The sequence below is a fragment of the Leptonotus elevatus genome, chromosome 5 (assembly GCF_054856555.1).
Source record: "Leptonotus elevatus isolate MCC_2025b chromosome 5, RoL_Lele_1.0, whole genome shotgun sequence".
NCBI classification, from domain to species: Eukaryota; Metazoa; Chordata; class Actinopteri; order Syngnathiformes; family Syngnathidae; genus Leptonotus; species Leptonotus elevatus.
Window position 1 is genome coordinate 24,311,229 of NC_141243.1, and position 27,867 is coordinate 24,339,095.

A 27,867-nucleotide genomic window follows, 5' to 3' on the forward strand; every position below is an offset into this window, starting at 1 on the left:
CGGGGTCAAGCGCCTACATTCAACTCAAAAAAGGTGTTGTAAAGGGCGACCATCAAGCACTGATACTCTCCTCCAATAGATGTCATGGCCAATAGCGCAGGAGCGTGGGGGGTCCACATGGTAAAGATCCAATGATGAAACAAAAGCCCCCAAAAAATAACAAAATACAGTGAAAAATAAGTGGAGCTCTTTAACCTTCGTCTTGTGTTAACTTTCTGTTACCATCTCTTATGTTAACGGGTCGGTTTCGACCCGTGTCTTAAATCAGCTGTAAAATACACTAAAAACAAGTTGATATCATCCAATTTATTTCTCATCTCTTGGTTGGCTTGTTAGGCTTCCTTATCCATGAAAATATTAGTTTTAATGTGTTTTGTGTGGGCTTTTGGGCCTTTTTTTGTCAGTATACCCCTCGATTTCAATTTTAAAAAATGGTAAAATAAGCACCAAGAGAATCATATAAATAAATAAAAGATGGTTGTGTTACCTGACTATTACTGGGGGCTATTAGAACACATCTCTTAAATTAATTTGTTTTATTTATTTATTAATTTAAATATTATATACTATAGTAACATCTATGGTGTTACGGGTCGATTTCGACCCATATATATTTACTTCAAGAAAAATGCAAAAAAAGTATTTTTTTCAGCAGTAGAACAGGTCAAAACACAAAATATAGATTTGCAAGGTAAAACAAATGACAACCAATCAAGCAAATGAAACCAATAGAAATCACCTAGGTACTATTTCCAAAAGCTCAGGTTTATTTTTCTTCACTGTGCCCACCATGGTTAGTTTCCTCCTGAGAAGTTCTTGTCCAAGGTCATAGCTGGTAAAAAAAAATGTCACAAGTGATATTGTGACCCTGAAGTCCAGTAGTCATATCGAGGATCACACGTTTTCCTTGGTTTTTCTCAGGAATACCACTCGCAGCTTTGCCTGTGTAAATCTGTAGCTTCCATGCATAGCTGTTTTTTGCATCGCAGGCTGCCCAGATTTTTATGCAGTACTTCCCTGGCTTACTGGGTATGTATTGCCGGAAGAGGCATTTTCCTCGGAAAGGGACAAGACGTTCATCGACTGTCACCTCTGGCCCTGGGTTGAACATCAGGGGAAGGAGTTGCGTCCATCTCTCCCAGACATCCCTGATGGGGGCAAGCTTGTCAGATCTTGCTCTGCTATTTCGGTTGTCAAATCTGAGGACTCTTGATATCATTCGAAAGGTCTGAAGTGACATTGTTGCCCGGAAAATATTTCTGCCTGTCAATGCGTCCCAGAGACTATCAGTGGCCTTATTGCAGGATCTGTACGCTCCAGCAAGAAGAAGAACACCAATGTAAGCATCCAGATATTCCTCATCAATGTCTTTCCACATGTCGTCATGGACTTTTTTTCCTTCAAGGTTTGTCATAGCCATGATGACTCTTTTTAGTGACAATGGCATGAATAGCTCAAAACATGTCTTGATGTCACTGACTCTTGTCACAGCAAACGTTGTGATTCCAGGGGTCATTTTTATGACATTTGCAGCAGCTGCCCTGCCATGTACATCATGAGATACTGAGCTCCAAAAGATCTTACCATTTTTGGACTTGAATCTTTCAGTGGGACGAGCTTCACCACCAGTGACCTCCTCATCAGATATGTCTGTGTCTTCTGGATGATACTCCACATTGTCTTCCACCTCAGAAACCTGCTCATCCACATCGATATGCTGCTCTGTGTCCTCTTCCTCATTTTCATCAAAAAGATGATCCAGAACTTGGGTTGCTGTAAATCTTCTTCTCATGTTTGCATGCTGCAAATTGGAGATGTGCACTCTGGAAGTCAAATGACCCTTCAAATGAATGAATTGACCTTACATGTCAGGACATGCCCATCTCTGTTTGTTTTGTTTTTGTGCAGGTGTACTGGAAAACAGGGCAAAATAAGAATCCCCTACAGCTCACAGGATTGGGAGAGGAGCTGGCTGTCAGTGTGTTGGCTGACAGTGCAATTATGAATCCAGTTTTGGCTCTAATTATTGCTTTATAATCTTATTTTTATAACTGGGTCGAAACCGACCCTAACAACACAAATGTAATAATTTCAACCAGAGCATTTTAGAATTTAGTGAAAACCTTTTTTTTTGTTTTATTTTGTTGAAATAGAGGTTCCTGACAAAGTCAAAAAGCCTTGATGCAATAAACTAATTTATATGGTTCTTTTATGCATGTTAAACCTGAAAACGGGTCGCTGCCGACCCTAACACAAGACGAAGGTTAAAAGGTAGAATCCAATTTTATTGACGCATTTTATAATTTATTGCATGTTCATGTCAATAATAATAATAATGTCAGTACAACGTGACCTTTTATGCCGCAGACTAAAAGGCTACAGCATAAAATTATTTACTGTCACCAAACATTTCGGCTGTACTGGCACAACTTTCAATGAGCAGTTTAATAACTGGGGATTTTACTTTAAGTGAATGCCTTAACTTTTGGACATCGTTCTCTCATACGCTTCAGCTGTAATACCATGTGGCTTATGCAGGTCTACCTGTACCTCTGACCTCTCGAGGTGCTTAGGAACCAATCTGATAATGAAAGGGGAAAAAAAGCTTTTCTTTCTTTTGGACTTAAAGTCAAGGCAGATGGTCTCAAAAGTTAACGTATTAGATGGCTAAATTTACCAGCTGTCAGTATTGTGTGTACGTAAGTTACACACAGGAAGAATTGTGCTGTTACGCGTAGAAGGTTCTGGGTCCATTTTGAGTTGACACAGGCCAAGAAAATCCTTAATTAATAAATCTATATAAAAATTGGGAACTACAGAAAGTTTCCATACGTATTAACAGCCTATCTGAAATTAATAAATGGATAATTAATCCATGTGTTATTTTCTATGCATTTAGTATGATCATTCTTTTGCTGTTTTACCTTTTACAATTTCAAGATTCCCCCATGATTCTTAAACCACCTACAGGTGCATGTTTCTGTAGTAACCTGTGCAAATTTGGTGGTTTCAAACTCCCCTGTCAACACTGTTTACTATTTTCCGAAGATAAATAGGGAGACCGGGACTAGTTGTATCACGTTTTATACTTTTATATATTGCTTGGAATCAATACATCATGTATAAACAAAATGTATACCAGATCAAAGTTTGTATACATGTCATTTCCATACCTTGCGTCAAAGTTATAAGCCATCAAATAGAGGGAGTGAACATGTGACATGTTGCCCCACCAATGGGTAAGTTGTCACACCATATGGGGTAAGATGTCACACTGCAGTTTGTAACTAATAAAACTAGGACAAAATTATCCTTATTCTCTTGTTTTTTGTTTTGTTCTGTTTTTACAGCCAGAGAAATTATTTATCATTGATCTTGAAAATTTACCATATAGTCATTGAGCAAACTTTAACATAAAATATTATGAAATACATTAAAGTCCTGAAGAACTGTCGGCATGTAGGTCATAGCTCTCAGCCTCAAATGCCTGTTTTGCTTCTCTTAAACAGGAAATTTGAGATTAAACAGATTTTTTTTTTTATGAAGTTAATGTTAATGGCTAATGGATGGATGGTTCATCATGAAACTTAAGCCAGTTCTGACATATGGGCATACAACTGGTAAATCATTTTTAAACAATGAAACAACACTCAGACTCATCATCTGAAGAACAATTCTGGCATACGTTAGCAAAGTTGCACACGCACACGCACGCACACATGCACACACACACACACACACTCATACACACACACATGCACATACTCACCCACATACAACATTTAAAAAAACAAAAAAAAGAGAGAGCAATGATGATGACATGTCAAATCGGTAAAATTACCGAATGAACAATACTGAGCTCTTAAGAAAAATTAAAAAAAATAAAAATAAAATAAAAACAACAGAGTTGCCAGAGGTAAATTTTTCAGTGGCCTATTCTTTGCATATGTGACAACAAACCCAAAAATGACTGAGACAAGTTGCCCCAAACTACCATGTTAGCTAATTGTTGCTCTAGTTTAAAGTTAGCTTAAAATAGAGCAGTGACTGAGGCATGACTAGATGCCTGAATCTCTCCTCTAGCAATTCCACTTGATTTGCTGCGATAATTTGTCTATTTTTGACGCCTCTTTCAAAATATATGAAGTATTTTACTTTGGGTTGTGCAAAACAGATAACTGGCACTCACGCGGTAATGTCTTCTGAGACAGTACACAACCCCTGACCATTTATTCGAAGAAAACTAGTACTGTATTCCACTTTTTCGCTGTGCCCTGTGGTGGAGAAGAAAAATGCAATGTGACAACTTACCAGTGAAACAACTAGCCCCGGTCTCCCCTAACATGCATTCATGTCACGTGTCGATTCTGTTCTTATATTCCCAATACCGCCATGACTTTCTTTAAATTAACACACAGTGGTTAAACCCAAATAAATTTCAGTAGACAATGGTAAAATTTGACACAGAGTATTCTACTTTTTATTTTTTTTATTTTTTTTATTGCCGTCAAATGTAAAAACTGGTCAAAGTTGAACCAAACAGTTTGTAAGTATTAAATGACGGTTGGCAGAGGTTGCTGTCCCTCTGCTTACCCGATTTTTGTATTTGCATTGATTTTTGTGGGGAAAAGAAGATTATGTGATTTGCTATTTCACAAGTGGCAACTTTACAGGTTTCAGTCTGAACTCAGGCCCTCCTGTGTGGGGTGTGCATGTTCTCCGAGTGCATGTGTGGGATTTCTCCAGACACTCTGGCATCCTCCTGCATTCCAAAAACAAGCATACTACATGAATCAAAGACTGTAACTTGCCCATAGATGTAATTTTTACTAAGAATCATTGTTTGGTCATACTTTATAGCATATGTGCCTGCAATTGAATGTCTACCAGTCAGGACAGGGTGTCTCCAACCTGTCAGCTGAGATAGATGTAGACACACAGTATAGAAAATGGATGAAGGGATGAAAGGACAAAGCTAGACTACCAAAAAGACCACTTTGCCACTTTCCCCATTTTCCTATTATTATTTCCATCAATACTGGTTAGTAGTTTGTTTTGAATTTACTGTGGAAAGTGCTTAATGGCATGACTCATCAAATGTGAGATGCAAGCAACTCATCAAAAAACTGAAACAAGGCATCCATCCATTTCCAATAAACACGTACTTTCTTGAGTTTCCACTGCATCTAATCATATTGCTGCTCTATTTCTCACATCAGATCCTCCCTTGCGCTCCTCAAGCCGGATGCATCTTGAGACATACGACAAAGTTTTAATTTGAGTGCTGTAAAGTAATCTGTGGGGCTGTAATATTTCACAAGTGAAGTGAATGCAACCTTTTGTGTTCATTATCTAGAGGTGAAGGTGTTAAATTGTTTATGTTCCTTCCCTTTTATCTCTGAAGTTTGAAAGATGTGTCATTTCTTTCGCCTTGCATCATCTCTTCACATCCTCCTGAGGCTCCCCTTTACTGCTGGAAGATACACACATTTCAATCATGCTAAAGACCACCCTGTACACCTGTACAAAGGAAATCCTTCGGAGTAACATCTACTTGAAACTGCTCCACTTGTAATGTCATTGATCTCGAAAGGGGAGAGCTGACAGCGGCTGCTAGGATCTCCTCACTCTACACCCCTCCATCCAGAGTCCATCAACCCCTCACACATTCCAAGGAGATGATAACAGCACCTCCTAAACATAGCCCAACCCCCCACAATCACAGAGCACGCTGTAGATCATGGTTATGGTGAGACAAGCTTGATCCGTGGCACTGACTGGTACCACTATATCAGCACACTGATAACACTGAGCAGAGACGGTGACTGCTAGCAGGTACAAGTTGTTTGGCGACTGACACTGTCCAGACTACAGTGTGTCCCTGCTAGAGATTTACATTGAGCACCGATCGCCTCCCACTGCTGTGAAAAACCTTTTTCTCCAATTTGGGTGAACAGTATTTGCAGGTTAGCCCAAAGTGGACTCAAGTATTTGGCTATTACAATTTTGTACAATTTTACAACAATAAACGGAAAGAAATGGCCATCTGGTATCATCCTTACAAGTCTAACAAATTGACATATTATTTATTTATTCATTTATTTATTTATCTATGTATTTATCTATTTATTTATCTCTTTGTTTTATTTATTTATTTTTCAACATTTCGGGTCTGTAATGTTATCCATTCAGCCAGATGAATCCATCACTGCCTTATACAGTTATATACAGAAGTTTACCTTCCACTAAGAAAATGATACAAAACATAAAGCAAAATCTCCAATGGAATGGTTCAAAATTAAATATATACAGGTGTTGGATTGACAGCGTCCAGACAATAATCCAATTCAGAACCTGTGAAAAGATCTGAAACTTCTGTCCACAATAAACACTTTCCATCTAATCTACCTGAGCTGTAACTGTTTGTTATGCAAATGGTACTTCATATAGCACTTTTCCACCTTACAAGGCCCTCAAAGCGCTTTACATTCAACTACTCATTCAGCTACTGATGACGCAGCATCAGGAGCAACTGGTGGTTCAGAATATTGCTCAAGGATACCGGGACATGATCATATCGTCATGGAATCGAACCCACAACCTGAATTTTATATCTTTATGTTTGAAGCTTAAAATGTGACAAAAGGTCAAAAAGTTGAATGCGGCATATACTTTCTCAAGGCATTGTTAATATTTGGGATGTAACGATATCTAAATTTCACAATACAATGTTATCACGATATGAACCTCACATAATTATATAATAACAATTATCACAATATCGTGGTGGTGGTGTCAATATTTAAAAAAAAAAGCTTATAATACTATACATGTCGATCTCTGAGCTTTCTGCTATCCATGCCACTATGCCAGTATAGTCACCGCCCTCCGCCATCTTGAATTACTTTGTAAACAATGCACAGCGTATGTTACTATTGGCTCAGCAGCGTGAAGTATCATAGTCTATGTAGTTTATAATGCTGTGCTTGGCTGAAGCAGGTGAAAAGTAAAGTTTTTTGATGGAAACGTGGTGCTTTAAATATCATAGCATGACGATGACGATATTGTGGCAATTTTAATATCGCTATATCACGATATTGCGGTTATTGTTACATCCCTAGTAAATATAATGTAATATCATAACGAACTAAAATTCCTGGCAGGTACCCCGTCACAGCAACGGAATGCCAATCATGCTGCAAAAACAGAGGAAATAGTGGTGCTGTGACTCACAGAGACGGGGACGCCCCCAGACAACAAGTTGAGCTCTGGGCCATTTTATTCACCATCAGACACTGGCAGGTCTTCTGGGTTCAGCTTTGTGCTCCAAAGTCTGCCCAGCAGGTGGCTGCTTTGCTTTATACAAAAATGTCCAAATCCTCTGAAAGAGTCACGGTTACACATTGAGTCAGAGAGTGGCATGCATGCTTTTGTTCCTTGTGTAAACCGCATAGTCTATGTCATTCCATAGCTAATCTTTGTGTCAAATGGAAATAACGGCCATGTGGCATTATACAGTTAAATTACCTTCAACGGTTTTAAAAAAGATCAATAATTTCTGACACTAATTGTTGCTGCCCATCTGGTCACTCTTCTGGTTTTGGATAGATTTGTTTGTAGGATCCAAAAGCACGTCATGTATTTATCCTTTTTCTTAAGAACACATTCAACATGGTTTAGTCAGAGTTTTACACTGAAAAGATAATGCACCTGCGCTTGACTGAGTCATCTGCAGATGGCGGCCATAAGAGGTTCACAGAGGAGGCGGAGTCTTTTCTTGAACATACCATTTCATAATGTGTATCCTAGCAAACTTTTTCTGTTGTTTTCACATATTTTCTTTACAGCACTCTTTCCCAGTTAACTTGAACAAAGACATCTCTATGGTTTATTTGTCTTTAATTCCTTCGTAGCTGAGGGTGCCAGGTCACTAACCATGCGCCTTAATTCCCATCACCACCCCCATTTTAACACTGAGACCAAAAAAAAGTGCAGCAGTGCAGCCGGACGCTCAGCTTGTTGCCATGGGGATCTTTAACAATGCCACCCAGCTCCCTGGCTTCGATTCGCCGCCGTCTAAATGAGCTTCAGACGCTGCACACAAATGAGGGTCACGGGGAAAATGGGTCAGCGTGGTATTCAAAAGGTGGAGGGGTCGCCCAGCAAAGTCCCACCACCAACCCCCGCACACACCATGGGACTGGTGGAGCCGGAGTTAGTCCAGGAGGAAATATTGCTAATTAGATGTTATTAGTAAACTAGTTTAGCACGCATGTAGACGTTACTATTTTGTTAAGACGCAAACTTTAGAATCTTTTGCAGTTGTAACTCAAAGGCTTTCTCCATTATAGTAGTGTGATGCTGCAGTGGAAGAGGCAGTGCATCAATGACATCCATGATGCTCAAACGCACTCATTTTGTAACCTATTATCAATGCACACTACAAATAAAACATACTATTATTACAAAGTACCCTAAAATGACTACAACAAAATTGTTGAATTTGCACACTACAGTATATACTGTAGCGTGCAAATGAACAATTCTACTCTTGCTAAAAATCCAACCAGCCTTACCCAGTTTGAACATCATCATGGTGATCAGCAATGTCCTCTGATGTCTGGACCAAACTTTTCCTAACTCCATGGCAATGCAGGCTGCAGAAGTTTCCAGTCAGTGTGGCACTACGCTGTCACTCCTCAGGTTCTCCATCCAGCTCACTGCAGCGCTCCATCCATGCCGCTCAAAGTTAGCTGGGAGTGAGGACCGATTCCTCCATGTCTGACCACTTTGGGCACTAGTGTCTGCTGTGTGTTGTATTTGTTTGAGCAATTGGCATGTGCGCACGAGTAGTCTCTCTGGGGAACAAAGTGGGACAGAGTAAATCAGAATAATCACCCCAGCAGAGACTGGCCGCAGAAAAACATGAAATGGAGCTCAGGACTGAACTCCACCCACTGTGATAGGGTTTAACAAACACAAACTCCCACTCCACTATTGCTTTGATTTTTCACCTGTTAGCAATAAAGAACATTTGATGTATGGAACAAACCATACTGTATCATATATGTCTACAGATAATTGTATTCCTTTATGCAGACACAGATTACAGTATATAACAAGTTGTGACAACCCCAAACACCATATGAAATGTAATAAATTGTTGTAAATTAAAACCATAATAATAATAATAATAATAATACATTTTATTTTTATAGCGCTTTTCAAAAGACTCAAAAGACATTTCACTAGAATAAAACTACAGAGTCAAAAGAAAAATGTAAGCAGGAATTTTTACACTAAAAGATACATCTAAACAATACATAATAAAGCAAACAGAAAAACAAGACAAAGGGCAATAATCACAGATAAAAAGCAGTTGTGAAAAGGTGGGTATTAAGGTGTGATTTGTAAGAGGGTATGTCAGTACAGTCACAGATGTGCTAGATGGATTCTTAAAGCATAGAGCTACTTCTTTGGTACTGATTCATATGAAATAAATCTATACATCCCAATATACCATTTCTTTCTTGAATTGCATGAATTATCTATTGTTCTAATTTCTCGTTCCTGATCATAAAACGGCCACAAAGGAGCAGCTGATCGACTTCCATCGCGAGTACTGATACCTTGAAATAAGGCCTGGCACCGATATCCGCCAATCCCTTTTATTAATAATCCATCCATTCATTTTCCAACAGATAAATATAAATATTATGACTGTATTTCTATCTCTGCCAATGATCACTTTTACAACATTCCTAGGAAATCACATTGTCTCATCACTGTTGAGCTACTTTAACAACCGGCATGTGCACCCTAAAAACAGATTACAAATTGAATTGGTAACATACGATTGAATTAAGTTAATTCAAAGTGAATATATTGATTCATTATTAGTTCATTAAACTTAATATATTCACTTTGGATTCATTTTGATTTAACTTAATTCAAGTTAATATATTAAATTTAATGAACGTATAATTAATTAAACTAAATATATTCACTATTTTCAAATGAAGCTTTTTTTTTTTAATTAGTTCAACAATTCTCTTTTTAGAGTGTGGACTACTCATGTGTTCCTTGGGAGCTACCAGCGGGCACCATGTTGATGACCCCTGGCATAGTGTAAAGCCATTTAATGAGTACAGTACAGTAATTTGACAAAATAGCATACATGTGGGAACTGGCCAATATGATCAATTTGTGAAAAAACATTAAATTGACCACATTTTAACATAGACGTTTTCAGCCTAGCACCAACAATGCATGTTATTGTAATATAACGTAAGGTTTTGTTGTATGATCAAAGCAATGTACTTTCAAACATCTAACCATCATCCATTTTCTATAACTGTGTATCCAGTTGCGGGTCACAGAAATACTTTCAAAGATTTCCGACTTAAATGTCCTTTTAAATAATGTATAATATTTTCCAAGGATCAAGCTGTTTTCCTCATGGATGTGAGAATGCACTCCAGGCAGTTTTTTGAGGTAACGTGTGCTCACTGATGTCCACTGACATGTTTGTTCTGGTGCGGCAGCTCCCACAGGACCTGGGCCGAGAGCCCAGTTCAATATTATCACTGTAAGAGTGTGAATCTTGGATCAATGGATCGTTGCTCCCCATACCCGCTTTCGAAGAAGGTGGAGGGATTTATTTGGTGGAGCCGACTGCGGCACCCACTCCCTCCTACCCCCAACCCCAGATCTTAAGCCCAGCATTAGACTTAACTCCACCCTGCCGCGTTCACAACAACAAAAAAGTTAATTAAACATTGAGAGCGAAGCAGGCGTTTGGGAGAGACAGACATCCCCACTTTAGCTCGTTGAAAAAGCGACACGTTAGATACCGGGGGTCACAGCAGTTCCACATTCCTGAGAGAAAGGCTGCTGCATTCTATAAAGCTGTTACACAATAGAGAAATGGGCTGGCTGACATGTTGGCTTTCCACAGAGCAGGCCTGAGGAGCTTGAGTGGGACAATACAGACACAAAAACCTGTTGAACATACACAATTCTGTTCATTTTAAATCATTTTATAATTTGTTTTTCGGAGCCCTTTTTGGTCACTCTCACATGGTATACCTTCAGAGTCGCAGTAGTCAGTGGGAATTTTTGAGAATGGAAAAAAATTGCAATTTTGTCACATTTTTCTTCTAATTTCTAAAGCATTGAAAGCAAGAATATTGTTGTTTTTTAATAGTGTCAACGGAAGTCAAATAAGTAGTTCTCTACCAACTACAATTTTCAGACTTCTTCAAATTACAGAATTGTTTTATTAAAACACAAAGAACCAACATATTGTATGCTTCAGGTCAGCTGAAGTCAATGTGGCCATACCCAAATCCCTGTTATTTCTAGCTTATGTATTTTGCATTCATTTAATCATGCCACCAATGAAGTGCACTGTATATCTGTCAAGGGATTAGTCTATATTAAATAAACTATATTGTAACACTGTATTATAAGACTGTTGAATTTCAGATTTGTCATTTTGCTTATTTCACTTGTATTGTAACTGTTTCTTTTTTTGCCCTCCTTTCCTTGGTTTAAATATAGTCTCCACCTTGACATTTATTTTACTCTAAGTGGACAAATGAGGGACATGCCAAGAGTACAGCGTGATGACGTGGTTCACATGAATTAAGATCCAGTTCTTCTGTAGTTTTAGTCATTCATCGCGCATCAGAAAAGAGCACGTTTGTTTTGCCAAGAGAACTGACGCAGCCACAATGACTCAAACTGGCAACAAATGCTGGGTGGTCCTATTTTTCTTAATGTGGCAAAAAGTTGAGTAGCTTTCTGATTTTATGCAGCAACTATATTTTTGCCAAAATGGTGGAGCAAAAAGGGTTGTTTGTTACGGGTGAATGATTGTCCTTTATGTCCCCGGAATGCGTTGATTAAGGGTTTTCATGGGTGCATCCAATTCGAACTAAAAGTCCTCCTGCTACTTGCGTGTTCTGTACTGTCGAGAGTTTAATATTTAAATCCCTTGTAATCTGAATTGGTTACAATTTTCAAACATTCTTCACACTTCCAGAGATAAATGTTGCCATTCGGGTGCCACAGCCCCGTCAGAAGCCTGTGTAGCCCCGGTCTCACCCAGCATTTTATTTGACATTTGAAAGTGTTTTTCATTCATTTGATGAAGTTTAAAAACATGAAGAAGTTCAGAAGTAGCCATGGGCTACTGGTAAACCAGTAAGCCTGCATTTGGAAAATAATTATTTTGAGTTTGGCTGGGTTCACCCTGTGGAACTCCAACAAAAAAAAGAATATTTGATAATGCTGTAAGCTTGCTGGGATAGGTAAATAAATACATCTACTTTTTGTGGCATTTACATTTGTTCATGTGCAATAGATTTTTTCTAATGTAAAATACTGTATGTGTCTTTGCTCAATAAATTGGGAAACTGTGTATTAAATGGTACCAAAGAATAGTGTTTTTCAGTGTCCAGACATGTATTGCACTTCATTGGAGGTCTTTTACAAGCAGCGTAGTATCTGCTAATGGGAACCCAATGCTAATCCATCTATTGAATGGTAATTGGCTTTTATGACAGTCTCTTATTGCCCATTGAACTGTGGCCATTTGCAACTGTTAGTGACGTTTGATTATACGGACGACTGTATTTATTAACATATCGTAGGTGTCGGACCGAAACCTCATAAGTCACAATTTGGATTAGAATTTCAAAAATCAATATTTTTGGTCAGTCTACACACGTAATTATTGTCCAATCTAAAGTGTTGACAATGGCTTGCTTCCTTTGATGATGCAATGTTAATAGTTGAACAAAACATGACATCGTTGGGGTCTCCTGAAAAGTAACAATATGCAGCAAAAAAATTGATATTTAAAAAGTGTACCATAAGGATAATGTGTTTCATGAGTTTTAGATCAAATAACTACAATTTAAAAAATGGGTTGACCACCAAATCTGCCCAGTCTTCAGGAAAAATTTAGCCAGCATTCCCCACTTAGAACTTTGAATTTCTGACTTTTGTTTCTTAAAGTTTGGGGGAGTTGCTGTGGTGCTCAACCCCAGCATTTCCTTTCATTTCCTAATCTTTCCCTCAGGTTCACACAAACGTACGCACACATGCTTCTCCCTCCCTTCCACATCTTCACATTCATTCCTGTCTGCATGGCCCTTCAACAACAATGACTTTTCAAAAGAGCTCCAATTGCTTTGTGACCCCTAAACTTCCCCACCCACCCTCCTTTGAAAAAAAAAAACTACAAGCATAGAATGCTTCCAGTGCTCAAATGGTGAGCACAATAACATTATGTATATACAGTAATTTACAATAACAGTATACTAATATACTTTAGCCAAAATGAAACACTACTGCTCCTACTAATAGTAGGCTACTTCTAAAAAACATTATTATTATTATTATTATTATTATTATTATTATTATTATTATTATTATTATTATTATTATTATTATTATTATTATTATGCCAATGGCTCTGAAAAAAATGGATGGATGTTTATTTGGAAGTTGCAACTATAAGTAAAACACTGACTTGGAAATACAAAACAATGACCTCAACTATATTATAGCACATATACAATAGGTTAAAATGTAGGTTCAAATTGTGTATGTAAAATGTTGAAACTGTATTAAGATGACATTTGAGCATATGTATAAATTGGAGAATTCTCAAGAAAGTTTGAACAGGTTATTAGGTATGTTGTGGTTTGTGTGAGGGTGTCTGAAAAAAACGTAATGAATGCACATGCTTCAGATCGCAGCCAATTCATAAATCACTTCCTGTGAAGTACAATTACACTTGTCCGAATACCCATCACCGGTTCATCCTCATTGGCCATGTATGTTAAAAACACACACAAGGAATTTGCCACCGGTAGTTCCAGCTAGGGATGCACGATAATGCTATTTTTAACCAATACCACTAATTTAGAAATTGCCGATGTTGATAACCGATAAGTAAGCCAATAATTGTTTGCAAAATTAACTTGAATATAAATATACTTTCGGATCCTACTATAAATCTAAGTCAAATACATTGAAACATTGTGTAAAGCCCCATGAACCTGAATTTGATTGATATCTCTGTTTTAAAGACAACCAGTAACTCGTTTTGAGTTTGCCAAAACAAAACAGTCATGTTTTAAAAATGCAACAAAAATCTGCAAGAAACACAGCAAAGAAAGCCCACACTGGCGACTGCCATGTCGCCATGATGCATCTTTTGTGAACACGAGGTTGTGCGCAATATGACGTCACAAATATGCGACACTACCATTATACCATAGGAGAGACGAGGGGTTGACGAGTTGGGCACAACTTGAGCCACAACAGATGGACAAATGTGGCATGTCTATTATTATTAGTGGATTTCTCTATTATCTGGTTTATCTGTATGACATCAAATTGGTCGATAATCTTGGATAATTATCAGCCACCGATATTATCGTGCATCCCTATTTCCAGCCATTCGGGTACTGTAATAAACAAGCCACTAGGGCTGGGTTTAAAAAATTTAATAATCAATGTCAAATCGATTTTCCTTTTCGAGCCTGATATCGATTCATAAAACCATTAATCGATTATTTTATCTCTTTTTCCCATACATTTATAAGAAAATAGAATTTTAAAGGCCAAGTTTTTTTTATTGTATTTTACTGTTGTCTTGACTTTTACTGTTCACATGAATTTAAAAGTATTTTCTTACATTTATGAAACACCTGACTTATTGCACTTGAAGACAATTCAGAATTTATATTTACAATTATTGAATTAAAATTATTAAAATATTTTCATCTCATCTTTTCTGATGCCACTGTTTGTGTAACACTGAAGTGATTATAACACTAAATCATTTAACCAGCTACTTCCGCCGCAAAATTTAATTTGGAAATTAATGTTAGTGGAGTTTCTATCATGTACTTGATATTAAAGAAGACTTGATGTTGGTCGGTTTGAAGTGAAGTGAATCGAATCAAATCTGAAAAAAATCTAAATCTGATTCAATGTTTTTGTTGCAGAAATATTACTGTAAACTACAATTGACACGGTCGCACAGTATCTCATTATTGTTACTTCAGGCGTGTGTGTTAGTTTGCCTATGCAAGGCAAGCAAAGCATCTCCCAGGGTCACAATATTGTCTGTGGGAGTCAAGTGGTGTCAAACACTGGCAAAGCAGACTGCAAATAGTTGAGAAAAAAATGACTCAGGCAGTCAAGAACTAAAGACACAGGTGTGTACAACATCATGGCTCAGACAAACAAATTAGCGTTGGCAATTCAAAAAAGGACAAAGTTGCAATAATGCCAAAATCACAAAACTATTTACTCAATGACATCAGTCCAAACGGAAGCTGAAAATCAACAGCCCAAAACGAGACTGAGAAATCCTGCACAGATCTTGACTTGACAGCTGATGCCATGATAAGAGAATGTAATGACTTACAGTAGTGCAGTTCCTCCAAGTGGTAATTAGTGTGGATGGTGGGAGTCCCAGTAAGAGGATTCTGGCCTGTTCAAGCATCTTAAAGAGAAGCGACGCAAGATACCTGATCCATGAGATTTCTCATTCAAAATGACGTTGCCTTGCTGTGGTTGTCCTAAACAAATCTCTTTTGTGACTTGACTAATTGCCCTGGCTGCATGTCTCTAATACCTGATTAGCACAATAAAGTGATTTACATGCCAACTGTGGCCTTTCTCACTAACTGTGTCTCTGTCTGTCACCACGAGGGTCTACGCTTTCTTCTACATCCAAATACGATGCTCAACGGATGTCAGAAAAAAACAAAGTGAGCGACATACTTTTTTGTTGTTCATGTTTGCATTAGAGGACGGACATGTACAGCTAAAGCTCAACCTGAGGCAGTCTGTACGTCAGACAAGCAGCTGCCTTCTCATCCAGTCATAGTTTCTCTCTCTGTATGTTTAAAGAGATTGTCAGACCTCAATCTGTCGTCCTACGCTCTGGCCTCCTGCTCGTTGTAATCTTGAAGGGTTCATAAGCCAGAGAGACAGCAAGCCCCAGCAGTGCCCCCAAGAGGGCCCCCACCACCTCCAAAAACATCCTCTGTTAACCCTTCATCACCTCCATCCAAACACTTCAAACCTGGCCTGAAGGATGCCCACTCCAATGCTCAAGTAATGAAAGGGATTTGAACCAAGCTGGACGGGATCAAAGCAAACTTCCCCAAGTAATATTTGGAGAGCAAATCTAATAGTAAAACAATGCATTCCACTCAGCCTTTCAGATTGTGTCTGTCTGTCAGCTTAACTCTGCCTATTACTACAGAGGATTCACAGCAGGGGACAAAAGACAGACCAGACAGGGAAAAGTTTTGCTCAGAGGAGGCACATATGATCAACCTTTTATTTCTTGCAGTACAGTGTACTTGTGACAGGGTAACTTGTAGACCAAATACAGTTTACCAGACATAGCAGTGATGGTTCTCAAGAAATATGTGTATGACCATATCAGAAGCTTGTTATTACAACATGGTAAAAACACATGTATCATTAACGGCAAACTGCAATAACCTCAACATATCACATCATGTAATCAGCATAGGGGTTTATTGAATTATACAGACTATAATTTTGGTTAATGTATGCAGAGAGAGAGAGAGAGAGAGAGAGAGAGAGAGAGAGAGAGAGAGAGAGAGAGGAGGGGGGGGGGGGTTAATATGCACACACACCAACTGACTCCTCCTTCTAGGACACAGTTCATGTGTCCTCAGACCAACTGTCTGAGCCCTCTCTTGGCACTAGCTCTAAATAATCCACTACTAGAGGGCGCCGTGGCTAAAACATGACTCCAATGCTGTAACTCGCCTAAGTCACCAAAAGGTGGCAGCATTGCTAGAACAATATCTCTTAGCTCTAATTTTCTAAATTACAGCTCTGCGATCTTCACAGATGCACACGAGCATTTGCTTTTACCTTGGTCACAACAGTTATTTTTGTGTCTTTCTGCCATCATAAAAATGGAAACAAATGCTTAAAATAGTTCGCTTTGTGTATGGTGAACTAACATAACATACATACTTGCCAACTCTCCCTATTCAGGCGGGAGACTCCCAAATTTTAACCCTATCTCCTGCTTGTCTCCCAATTAATTTCATTTCTCCCGCTAATCTCCTGATTTTCCAGCAAAGTAAACAGTTTACATTGTGGGGAATATTTGTCACATTGTCTGGCAACACGCAACCAATGCGGAGAGAAGGCCAACTTCAAAATAAATCTTACCTTACCAAATAATATGTGGAGTGTAATGCCTTGGAACACTTTCTTTTTTTTAAGTCACAACGGATGACTTGACTGGTCATGCAGAATGCGTGTCGGCTGCTCATATTGCCGCAGTGACGTGCAGTGAGCTCTAGGTTTGGGTAGGCAGGCAGTCGCAAATTGAGACGCACACACCAATTACAAATCTGAATGTCGGCAGGCAAAAGTACAACGTATACTAGGGTGACCATATTTTCATTTCCCACAAAAGAGGACAAGCCCGACCTCGAGATACTTGATACTCAGATACAAGATGCCATACATTCAAACTATATTAAAGCATGCCTCCTCTGTATGGGTAGAAAACAAAACAAAAAAAACAGAATCTCTTTTGAAGTCTTACATTTTTTGCTCCGTGTGCCTGGTCGGACCAGCATCTTACCCCGCCATCGAAGCCAAATTTATTGATTTTACTTCAAGCGGGGTTCGTACCCATCGCCTCCGGTGTGGCAGCTCATCAGTTAAAGTTCTGGGCCACCATCACAGCCAGTACCAGCCACAGTAAACGTTGCAGTGCACTCTGCCTCCCATTTGCTGCACAACGAAAAGCAATTTCAAACCCGCCCGGACGCCCGGAAAGAATGTAATAAAGTGGATATCTCCCTGTTCCTCACAAAATCAAGCTAGCAATAGCAATGCCAAACACCATGTAAAGTGAAACAGCCAGTTAATTGAAGCACGTCCACAAAGCCAATCTTTCCTTTTGCACCATTCTTTGCGAAAAGTATGAATAATTATTTGTCCCTTACTTTGCTGAAGATCCAGTAGCTAAGGCGTTGGTCTCCCATCCATCAAAAGATTTCGTTTTGTGGCTGAACTTACAGTAACTTTATCATCAAATCATATCACCCTATCTCTAAGGGAGAGCCCGGCTACCCTGCGGAGGAAACTCATTTTGGCCCCTTGTATCCGGGATCTTGTTCTTTCGGTCACGACCCACAGCTCGTGACCATAGGTGAGGGCAGGAACGTAGATTGACAGGTAAATCGAGAGCTTTGCCTTTCGGCTCAGCTCCTTCTTCACCACAACGGACCGATACAGCGTCCGCATCACTGCAGACGCTGCACCGATCCGCCTGTCGATCTCCCGCTCTAACCTACGCTCACTCGTGAACAAGACCCCAAGATACTTGAACTCCTCCACTTGGGGCAGGATCTCCCCGACCCAGAGAGGTCACTCCACTCCACCCGACTGAGGACCATGGTCTCGGATTTGGAGGTGCTGATCTTCATCCCAACCGCTTCACACTCGGACGTGAACCGCTCCAGTGAGAGCTGGAGATCACGGCTTGAAGAAGCCATCAGCACCACATCATCTGCAAAAAGCAAAGATGCAATGTTGAGGCCACCAAACCGGACCCCCGCAATGCCTCGGCTACGCCTAGAAATTCTGTCCATAAAAGTTATGAACAGAATCGGTGACAAAGGGCAACCTTGGCGGAGTCCAACACTCACAGGAAACGAATTCGACTTACTGCCGGCAATGTGGACCAAACTCTGACATCGGTCGTACAGGGACCGAATAGTCCGTATCAGGGGGCCCGGTACTCCATACTCCCAAAGCACCCCCCACAGGACTCCCCGAGGGACACGGTCAAACGCCTTCTCCAAGTCCACAAAGCACCTGTGGACTGGTTGGGCGAACTCCCACGCACCCTTGAGGACCCTGCTGAGGGTGTAGAGCTGGTCCACTGTTCCACGGCCGGGACGAAAACCACACTGCTCCTCCCGAATCCGAGATTCGACTTCCCGACAGACCCTCCTCTCCAGCACCCCTGAATAGACCTTACCTGGGAGGCTGAGGAGTGTGATCCCTCTAAAGTTGGAACACATCCTACGGTCCCCCTTCTTAAAAAGGGGGACCACCACCCCGGTCTGCCAATCCAGAGGCACTGTCCCCGATGTCCACGCGATGCCGTAGAGACGTGTCAACCACGACAGCGCCACAACATCCAGATCCTTTAGGAACTCCGGGCGGCTCACATCCACCCCCGGGGCCCTGCCACCGAGAAGCTTTCCAACCACCTTAGTGACTTCGACCCCAGAGATAGGGGACCCCACCTCAGAGTCTCCAGACGTTCCCAGCAGACCCTCACAATACGTTTGGGTCTGCCTGGTCGGACCAGCGTCTTACCCCGCCATTGAAGCCAACACACCACCAGGTGGTGATCAGTTGACAGCTCCGCCCCTCTCTTAACCCGAGTGTCCAACACATACGGCCGCAAATCCGATGACACGACTACAAAGTCCATCATCGAACTGCGACCTAGGGTGTCCTGGTGCCAAGTGCACATAGGGACACCCTTGTGTTTGAACATGGTGTTCGTTATGGTCAGTCCGTGGCGAGCACAGAAGTCCAATAACAAAACACAGCTCGAGTTTTGATCGGGGGGGCAGTTGCTCCCAATCACGCCCCTCCAGGTCTCACTGTCATTACCCACTTGAGCATTGAAATCCCCCAGCAGAACGAGGGAGTCCCCAGGGGGAGCGCTCTCCAGCACACCCTCCAAGGACTCTAGAAAGGGTACTCTGAGCTGCTGTTTGGTGCATAAGCACAAACAACAGTCAGGACCCGTCCCCCCACCCGAAGGCGGAGGGAGGCTACCCTCTCATTCACCGGGGTAAACCCCAAAGTACAGGCGCCTAGTCGGGGGGCAATGAGTATGCCCACACCTGCTCTGCGCCTCTCACCGTGGGCAACTCCAGAGTGGAAGAGGGTCCAGCCCCTCTCGAGAGGATTGGTACCAGAACCCAAGCCGTGTGTGGAGGCGTGTCCGTCTATATCTAGTCGGAACTTCTCAGCCTCGCACACCAGCTTGTGCTCCTTCCCTGCCAGATAGGTGACATTCCATGTCCCCAGAGCTAGTTTCAGTAACCGGGGGTCGCACCGCCAAGGCCCCCGCCTTTGGCTGCCACCCAACTCACTGCGCACCCGACCCCTTTGGCCCCTTCCACCGGTGGTGAGCCCATGGGAAGGGGGACCCACGTTGCCTTTTCGGGCTGTGCCCGGCCGGGCCCCATGGGTACAGGCCCGGCCACCAGACGCTCGCCTTCGAGCCCCACCTCCAGGCCTAGCTCCAGAGGAGGGGCCCCAGTGACCCGCGTCCGGGCAAGGGAAACGAAGATCCAAAGTTTGTGTTCATCATTGGGGTCTTTTGAGCCATGCTTTGTCTGGTCCCTCACCTAGGACCTGTTTGCCATGGGTGACCCTACCAGGGGCATGAAGCCCCAGACAACATAGCTCATAGGCTCATTGGGACACGCAAACCCCTCCACCACGATAAGGTGATGACTCACGGAGGGGCATTATTGAGAATTCAAAATAGCTATGGCTGATACACTCTAATCTTCTGAACTAAACTACCTGTACATTTTAATTCCATGTAATGCTATTTTGAAGGTGTATACTTTAATCAATGATACTACTGATAGAGCAAATAAAAATAAAAATAAATCCAACTTTTTTGGGGGGGGAGAGAGAGAGAGCTCAGTATTGTTCATTCTGTCATTTTACCGATTCGACATGTCATCATCATTGCTCTCTTTTTTAGTTTTTTTTGGGGGGGGGGGGGGTTGTACGTGCGTGAGTTTGTTCATGTGCGTGTGGGTGTGTGTGTGGGGGGGGGGGGTGCATGTGTGCATGCGTGTGAATGTGTACTCATTAGTTCACCTAAAACCTATTAAAAATCCCATGCCATTCACCTAAACTGAATACTTCAGAATCCAGCTAGAGTCGTGAGGTTGTCAGGAGACCCGAGGAAGGATCAAAGAAAAGAAAGGAAAGTGAAATCCAGCACCGACCAGGCATCACCTACTACCCACCGGGTTACCAACCAGAGTCTTTCACCAACCCCAGAAACATCTAAATTCCAACAAATTAGGGAGACCTCAAGAGACGAAAGGAGAGACTGAAGAAAGGAAGGAAGGATAGATGAAGCAGAGTGAGATCCACAGACATCAGCTTCCATCGATTCAACGACGAGAGTAAGAAGCAGATTGTGTTTGAATTTCGATAGATGTTGGTGTGGTGGATCTGGCATGCATGAAAACCTCCACGAAAGAGGGGAGCCGTTGACCCCGGCCAGGACAGAGCAAGCGCTAACCCCCAGGGCCCCCCAGGCCACGGCAGTGCCAAGGCACAACCCCCGGGCTTCGCAGGGGCCACCGGCCAGAGAGCAAACCCAGGAGCCAGGAGCGCCCCCCACCCCAACACGGCCCGCGCCCCAAGCCCAACGCAGTAAAACGGGGCACGGCAGGCCCGCCAGGCACCCTACCGGCCAACAGCCGTATTACATTTTTACACTAAGTGAGCCAACTATAGCTCCTGCTCTGCAAATGTGGGCATTACGATGTTTGGAGGGGGAATATTAGGCTTACATAACGAGCGCAACCATACATAATGGGGAGGTGTGGCTCAGTGGTGGAGTGGTCATCTCCCAACCCAGGGTGTGGGTTCGATCCCATGCCATTGTGACCACGTCGAAGTTTCCTTGATACCAAGGCCCCAGTTGCTCCTGATGCTGCGTCATCAGTATGTGAATGAGTAGTCAAATGTAAAGCGCTTTGAGGGCCTTGTAAGGTGGAAAAGCATTACATAAACGAAGTACAGTTTACCATAAATACAAATAGGTAACATCTGTTAACATTTGTACAGAACTATGTGCAAGTCGGTGAGTTCGCAGGTATACTTACATACTGTTTATCAGCACTGATGTCATTGACGTCGCTTCTGGCATATTCAAAATTTTCAACTTTGGGACAACTGGCAAAGCAATAACAGCCATATTTGAATGATGATGAAATTCTGGCAGTGAAAATGAAGCAATGTCTGGCAAAAATAAAGAGAGTAAAGCTAAGCTAATTGTGCCATATTTTTGGGGATTGTATTCATGTTAGCCATGTCATGCCAGCCAATCCAGGGCACACACAGACGAACAACCATCCACATTCACAATCACACCTCGGGACAATTTTGTGTTCAATTAACCTGCCATGCATGTCGTTGGAATGTAGGAGGAAGACAGAGAACTTGGAGAAAACCCACGCAGGCATGGGGAGTTCACACAAATCAATTTGTGATTTTCACATGTGTTTTTGAGATCCACAAATACATCCGTGATTTCCGCTTGTTTTGCTTTCACTCGAAAGATACTCTGCTTCTGCTGTTAAATTTTCTTCTTCTATGCCACTAAAGCATCAGCGGCCAAAGAGGAAGAGTGTCTTTCGAGTGTCGAGTGAAGCTTAAACAAGCTCAAGGGAAACAAATTAAAGATGCATTTTGTTTCCCGACTTTTGTCAAATTAACACATAATAGAGAATCTGATAACGACTCGATTTCCGTTTTTCAATTTCCAATTTTAAACAAGAAACGGGAGACGGCTCGTTCCTCTGGCCGCTGCACTGATCTGTATATATTACTGGATAGCCGACAGGCTAAGACTTTTGAAGCCGCGAGGCCGCCGTATTACTTCTCCCAAGAAATGTTTCTCCGCATACGATCCTATACATTTACAGTATCGAAGTTGGAGAACATTTGAGATAGTACTTAGTAGAAACAGCATGATTTATGATGTTTTAAATTTGTTAAACATAAACAAGATGACTTGAGACATTATACAACTTGCCTTAAATACATGTATAAATTATACCCTTAATGATGTTTACAGGAGGAAATTGTATATTTTCTTTATTAAAGAATTCTAACTGTAATTCAACAAAAGACGCTTCTACCAAATCTAATATTGGGGTCTAATAAACTGAGCGATAAAAGAAAAAGGGGGTCTTCAAAGCAGCAAATACTGTCCACTTGTTAAACTAGTGACCACCCCGCCACAAGCCACAGTTATATACAGATCAGTGAGCCGCTGCTGCTTTAGTGGCGTAGAAGAAGAAAATTGAACAGCAGAAGAAGAGTGTCTTTCAGGTGAAAGCAAAACAAGCTCAAGGGAAACAAACTAAGGTTGCATATTGTTTCCCGACTTGTGCAAATTAAGCACATAATGGAAGGTCAGGTAAAGATTCGATTTCTGTTTTTCAATGTCCAATATTAAACGAGATACAGAAACGGTTCGTTCCTGTTCAATAAGACTGCCTCCTCGTGGATGGCGGAGGAACAGGCCTTAGACACATGTGAATATCTGAGAGCTTTTGTGTGTCTCGAAACAGCCTGATGTTTGTCTCAAAAATAAATAACACACCATGATAACACCAGACAAAAAAAGGAAAATAAAAAACACTAAAATTAACATTTTGCTATCTCACTAACAGTCCAGTTCTATGAGAGACTACACTACCCCGGGACTTCCACAACAGTGCTTTCATGCAGCTCTAATGTTGCCTTTCTAATGGTCTAGTCGCAGGTTTAAGGAAAGGGCTGGCCCGCAAATTGTGAAAATCTACTTATAATAGATGTCCCTTATAAATTCATTGGTGGGGGTTAAAAAAAAAAGCTTGAAAATACGGAGATACTGTAAACCTTATGAATTGTTGTTATATTATTATGATTGTAAATAGCTTACAATAAAAGCTTACAATAGCTTGCAGGGATTTTTTGGGACACATTTGCAGTGAAGCATCAAGTCAAGCAAGAACATGTTTGCCTCAGGGCAAAAACAGAGCTTAGTAGAGTGTTCCTAATGCTATGGTGTCTGCAGACTGGTGGCAAGAAACAAATTCACACAAAGGCTGAACTGAACATACAAATTACAGCGAGAGCCTCCAGTAGAACCAAAATTATTTCTCCATCATGAAACATTACATTACAGGGTTTAGGGGTAGAGTTCGCCAGTCAGCGAGCTGGCGGACTCAGTAACAGGTGTTAGCTTTCACTAAGAACGCTGGAGTGACGATCGGGGCCTTTCCCCTCTGGGCTTGGGGTTCGCTGGTGCCGACTGTCCTCCGGTGCCCCCATCTCCCCTTCTGCCCCCGGTGTTCCCGGATTTGTTGGAATTTAGATGTTTCTGGGGTTGGTGAAGGACTCTGGTTGGTGGCCCGGTGGGTGGTGTCTGGTCGGTGCTGGATTTCACTTTCCTTTCTTTTCTTTGGTCCTTCCTCTGGTCTCCTGACGGCGGTGTTCGGTTTAGGGAAACGGTATGGGATTTTTTAATAGGTTTTTGGTGAACTAATGAATACACACACACTCACACGCACGCACACACGCACATACACATACTCACCCACATACAAAATAATAAAAAATAAAAATAAATAAATAAATAAATAAAATTAAAAAGGAGAGTAATGATGATGACATGTCAAATCGGTAAAATTACCGAATGAACAATACTGAGCTCTTTAGAAGAAGAAGAAGAAGAAAAAAATGAAACATTACACAGGGACTGTTGGATTATAAAACATGTCCTTCAATGTAGAATGTTGATTTTATTGAACCATATTTAAAGGTTTTGCATAAAATGTCTCATACATGCTTTACTTTCCTAACACTGATGACATCCTTGATGAAATATTAAAATTGCACCTCTCTACGTTACAGATATGCTCCACTCATACACTTTGTCTGATTTGTTTCCTGTCAGCAGCAGTCTAGTTGACCTAGAAGACTTTGGTCCTCCTAAGCGGTGGAATGAACTGGCACGTTACATCTGACAGATTAGCTCAATAAATGTTTTGAAATTCTGCATGTAAAAACACACTTTCATTCCCCGGCTTTAAACCTGGCATGAGATTGGTTGATTTTTCTTGCTCAGTATGTCCGTGTGTTTATTGTTTCCATACTTACATGTTTTGATTGATTTTGTCCCAGAACTTTGAAGTAACCACTTTATTCTTCTTGTAGTGCATTTTATTTGACAGGTGCTATGCTTTATCAATTCAAATTGATTGAAGCTTAAATTTTTTTAGTCAGTACTGTGTTTTTCCTCTTTGGATGTTGTTTACCCAACTCAAAGCAAGTTACATGCTGCCGTGCTTGTATGATGTAACACCGTTTATATAGTTGCATAGTTCTTGCTATCCCACTTACACCCATCAGGGTTTGTTGTCCCAAGCCCACGCATCCATTTTTTTTAAAGCACTGTTCAGAGTCACAGAGAGATGAAGCCTATATCCCAGCCAACTTCAGGCAAAAGGCACACTGCACCCTGAATTGGTTGACAGTCAATCACAGGGCACACGACCATTCACAATTACATTCACACCATTACAATAAGTGGGCACTGAAGCCATGCTGCTTTCACCAAAGCCAGTGTATCACTACACCATCAATGACATTCCAAACCCGACCAGGGTAACACCAATTAATTGTACTGATTTAGAAATGTTGTTTAATGCTTAAGAATGCTGTTATCAGGGCTCGCTCACCCATTATACGGGATAGGCAGATGTTCAGGGTGCTGTGGACTCTAGGGGCTGTCAAAATCTGCTGAAAATTTACTTTCATAATGATTATATTCAAACTAATTATTATCATCCATTCATCCATTATCTGAACCATTTATCCTCACAAGTTTGGCAGGCGTGCTGGAGCTTATCCCAGCGGTCTTCGGGCAGTAGACGGGGTACACCCTGAACTGATTGCCATGCAGTAACTCATAAATACATGTCAAAAGGAAAGAGGAGTAAATTTAAATTAATATAAACAATTAAACAAGCAAAGTAGAGCAATGTGAAAGAATTTGAAATCAGCCATCAAGCCAGGGCAGAGTGGGCTGACACACTCTGTGTGTCTCCTGCATTCTTTTAATTCCAGAGTGCCCGCCTCTCTACTATGGAAGCCCGAAGTGTCAAAATGTAATCAATAAAAACGTCATTTTTAAGTAAATATCCTTTAGATAAATAACAGGCAATTATGTAATGTGGCCATTAAATTGTCAAATGTGTTAGTATTATTATGAAAAGTGTTCATGCTATTCTTTAATATGTAACAAATATTTTATTTTGATAAAATATTTCATAATGATTATTTTAAAAATGTCTTACTTTTTAATAAAATTTACATTTAATTCATTTTCCAAGGTTTTATAAGATAAGAACATGTTTTCATGATGTCCTTTTCCACAATGGCCTTTTTATTACATAATGGCGTTTTACAGCCGAATGACTTGACCTTGTCAATCAAATCACATGAGGCCGAGCCAGTTACGTGATTGGCTGAGTCCGTTATACAGACATGAGTAGCAGAACTTGCAGTATCGATTCACGCGTGGAGAGTTTAGGGGCTGATGAGGAGCCGTGGCAATCACGGGTTTGTGAAAGAATGGCTGTGGGAGATAAGTCACTTTCAGAAGTACTCCGAGAAGTAGCAAATCGTGTGGAATCGGGTCATAACGTCTTAAGGCCTTCACCGGAGAGAGGGTTGCAGCATGAGGCTGTGTCACAGTTTGGAATTTGGCGATACATGTGCATATTCTATTTGCACCCGGTGCTCAGTTGCTCTCAAACTTTCAAAAATGTTGTCATCGATGTCAGCTTCCTGAACAGCAACTACCATTCCGAGCATTTCAAAAATAGTATTCAAACGAGTCAAAATATCATCTCGTGATAAGTTATCATGATCTATTTGATCAGCTAGAGTCAGCAGAGCTGCAGAAATACCGCTGAAGTCCACCATCGTTCCTTCTGCTGTCGCCTGCCGACTAACAACCCGTGTCTAGGAAAAGTATTTGATCATAGAGGATCAAACAGGAGGCCCAACCCACTGACTTTGATTGACAACACCAAGTCATTCGGCTGTAAAACGCCAATATGTAAAAGAAAGGCCATTGTGGAAAAGGCCATAACAAAACTGACTTTGTAAAAAAAACGTTTTCTTATCTTATAAAACCTTGGAAAAAAAATGTAATGTATTTTTATTAAAAAGTATGACGTTGTTAAAATAATCATTATGAAATATTTAATCAAAATAAAATATTAGTTACATATTAATGAATAGTATGAACACTTTTCATAATAATACTATCACATTTTACAATTTAATGGCCACATTACATAATTGCCTGTTATTTATCTAAAGGATATTTATTTCAAAATTACGTTTTTATTTATTGAATTTTGACACTTTCGGGCTTCCATACTCAGTATTCCTAAATTTATGATAGTTGCAGTTGCACTTTAAATAGTATATGAAAATAAAAGTCAATAAAAGAACATGTAAATACATTATTTAATATTAAACTAAAAAGTTGAAGCAACCATGAAAAGTTGTGTACTACAAGATTTTTTTTTTTAAAGACATTTTCTCTTGTTATTTTCTTCATGCTCCTCATTGCCAGTGACTAATGTAATAAATGAAATTTGATTAACTGTCAAACTACTGATCCAAAATAAAAACACACAAAAGAGCATTAAAAAAAATTGGATTAATGAATCTTGTTGCTGTGCATATTTACAATACCTATACAATACAATTCAGGGTTAACCCTGCAACTGGAACAGATTTTAATTCAAAGCAAAGCTCAATAAATATCACTACAAATGATAATACACTGAAAAAGGGTTTGTTTGATTTACATTAAAAAAAATTAAAAAGTATGAACATTTATGCACGCATTCAAATTAATTTGATTTGTCCAATAAAATTGGATGTTGCAACGGCAAGTCACTCACATGAATTGTTTACACT

General features: G+C 40.6%; 1 protein-coding gene across 1 annotated transcript in view; it reads right to left on the reverse strand.

The window, feature by feature from the left end:
* Positions 1–15,540, reverse strand: part of LOC147174420 (protein crumbs homolog 2-like) — a 49,337-nt gene extending 33,797 nt beyond the window's left edge. Inside the window, exons 1-2 of the mRNA XM_086076621.1 lie at positions 15,452–15,540; positions 8,577–8,858 (exon numbers count right to left, since the gene is read on the reverse strand). Of these exons, the coding sequence (XP_085932747.1) occupies positions 8,577–8,646 (70 nt within the window). The 5' untranslated portion in view covers positions 8,647–8,858; positions 15,452–15,540. The remainder of the gene's footprint in view (positions 1–8,576; positions 8,859–15,451) is intronic.
* Positions 15,541–27,867: the final 12,327 nt, after the last annotated feature.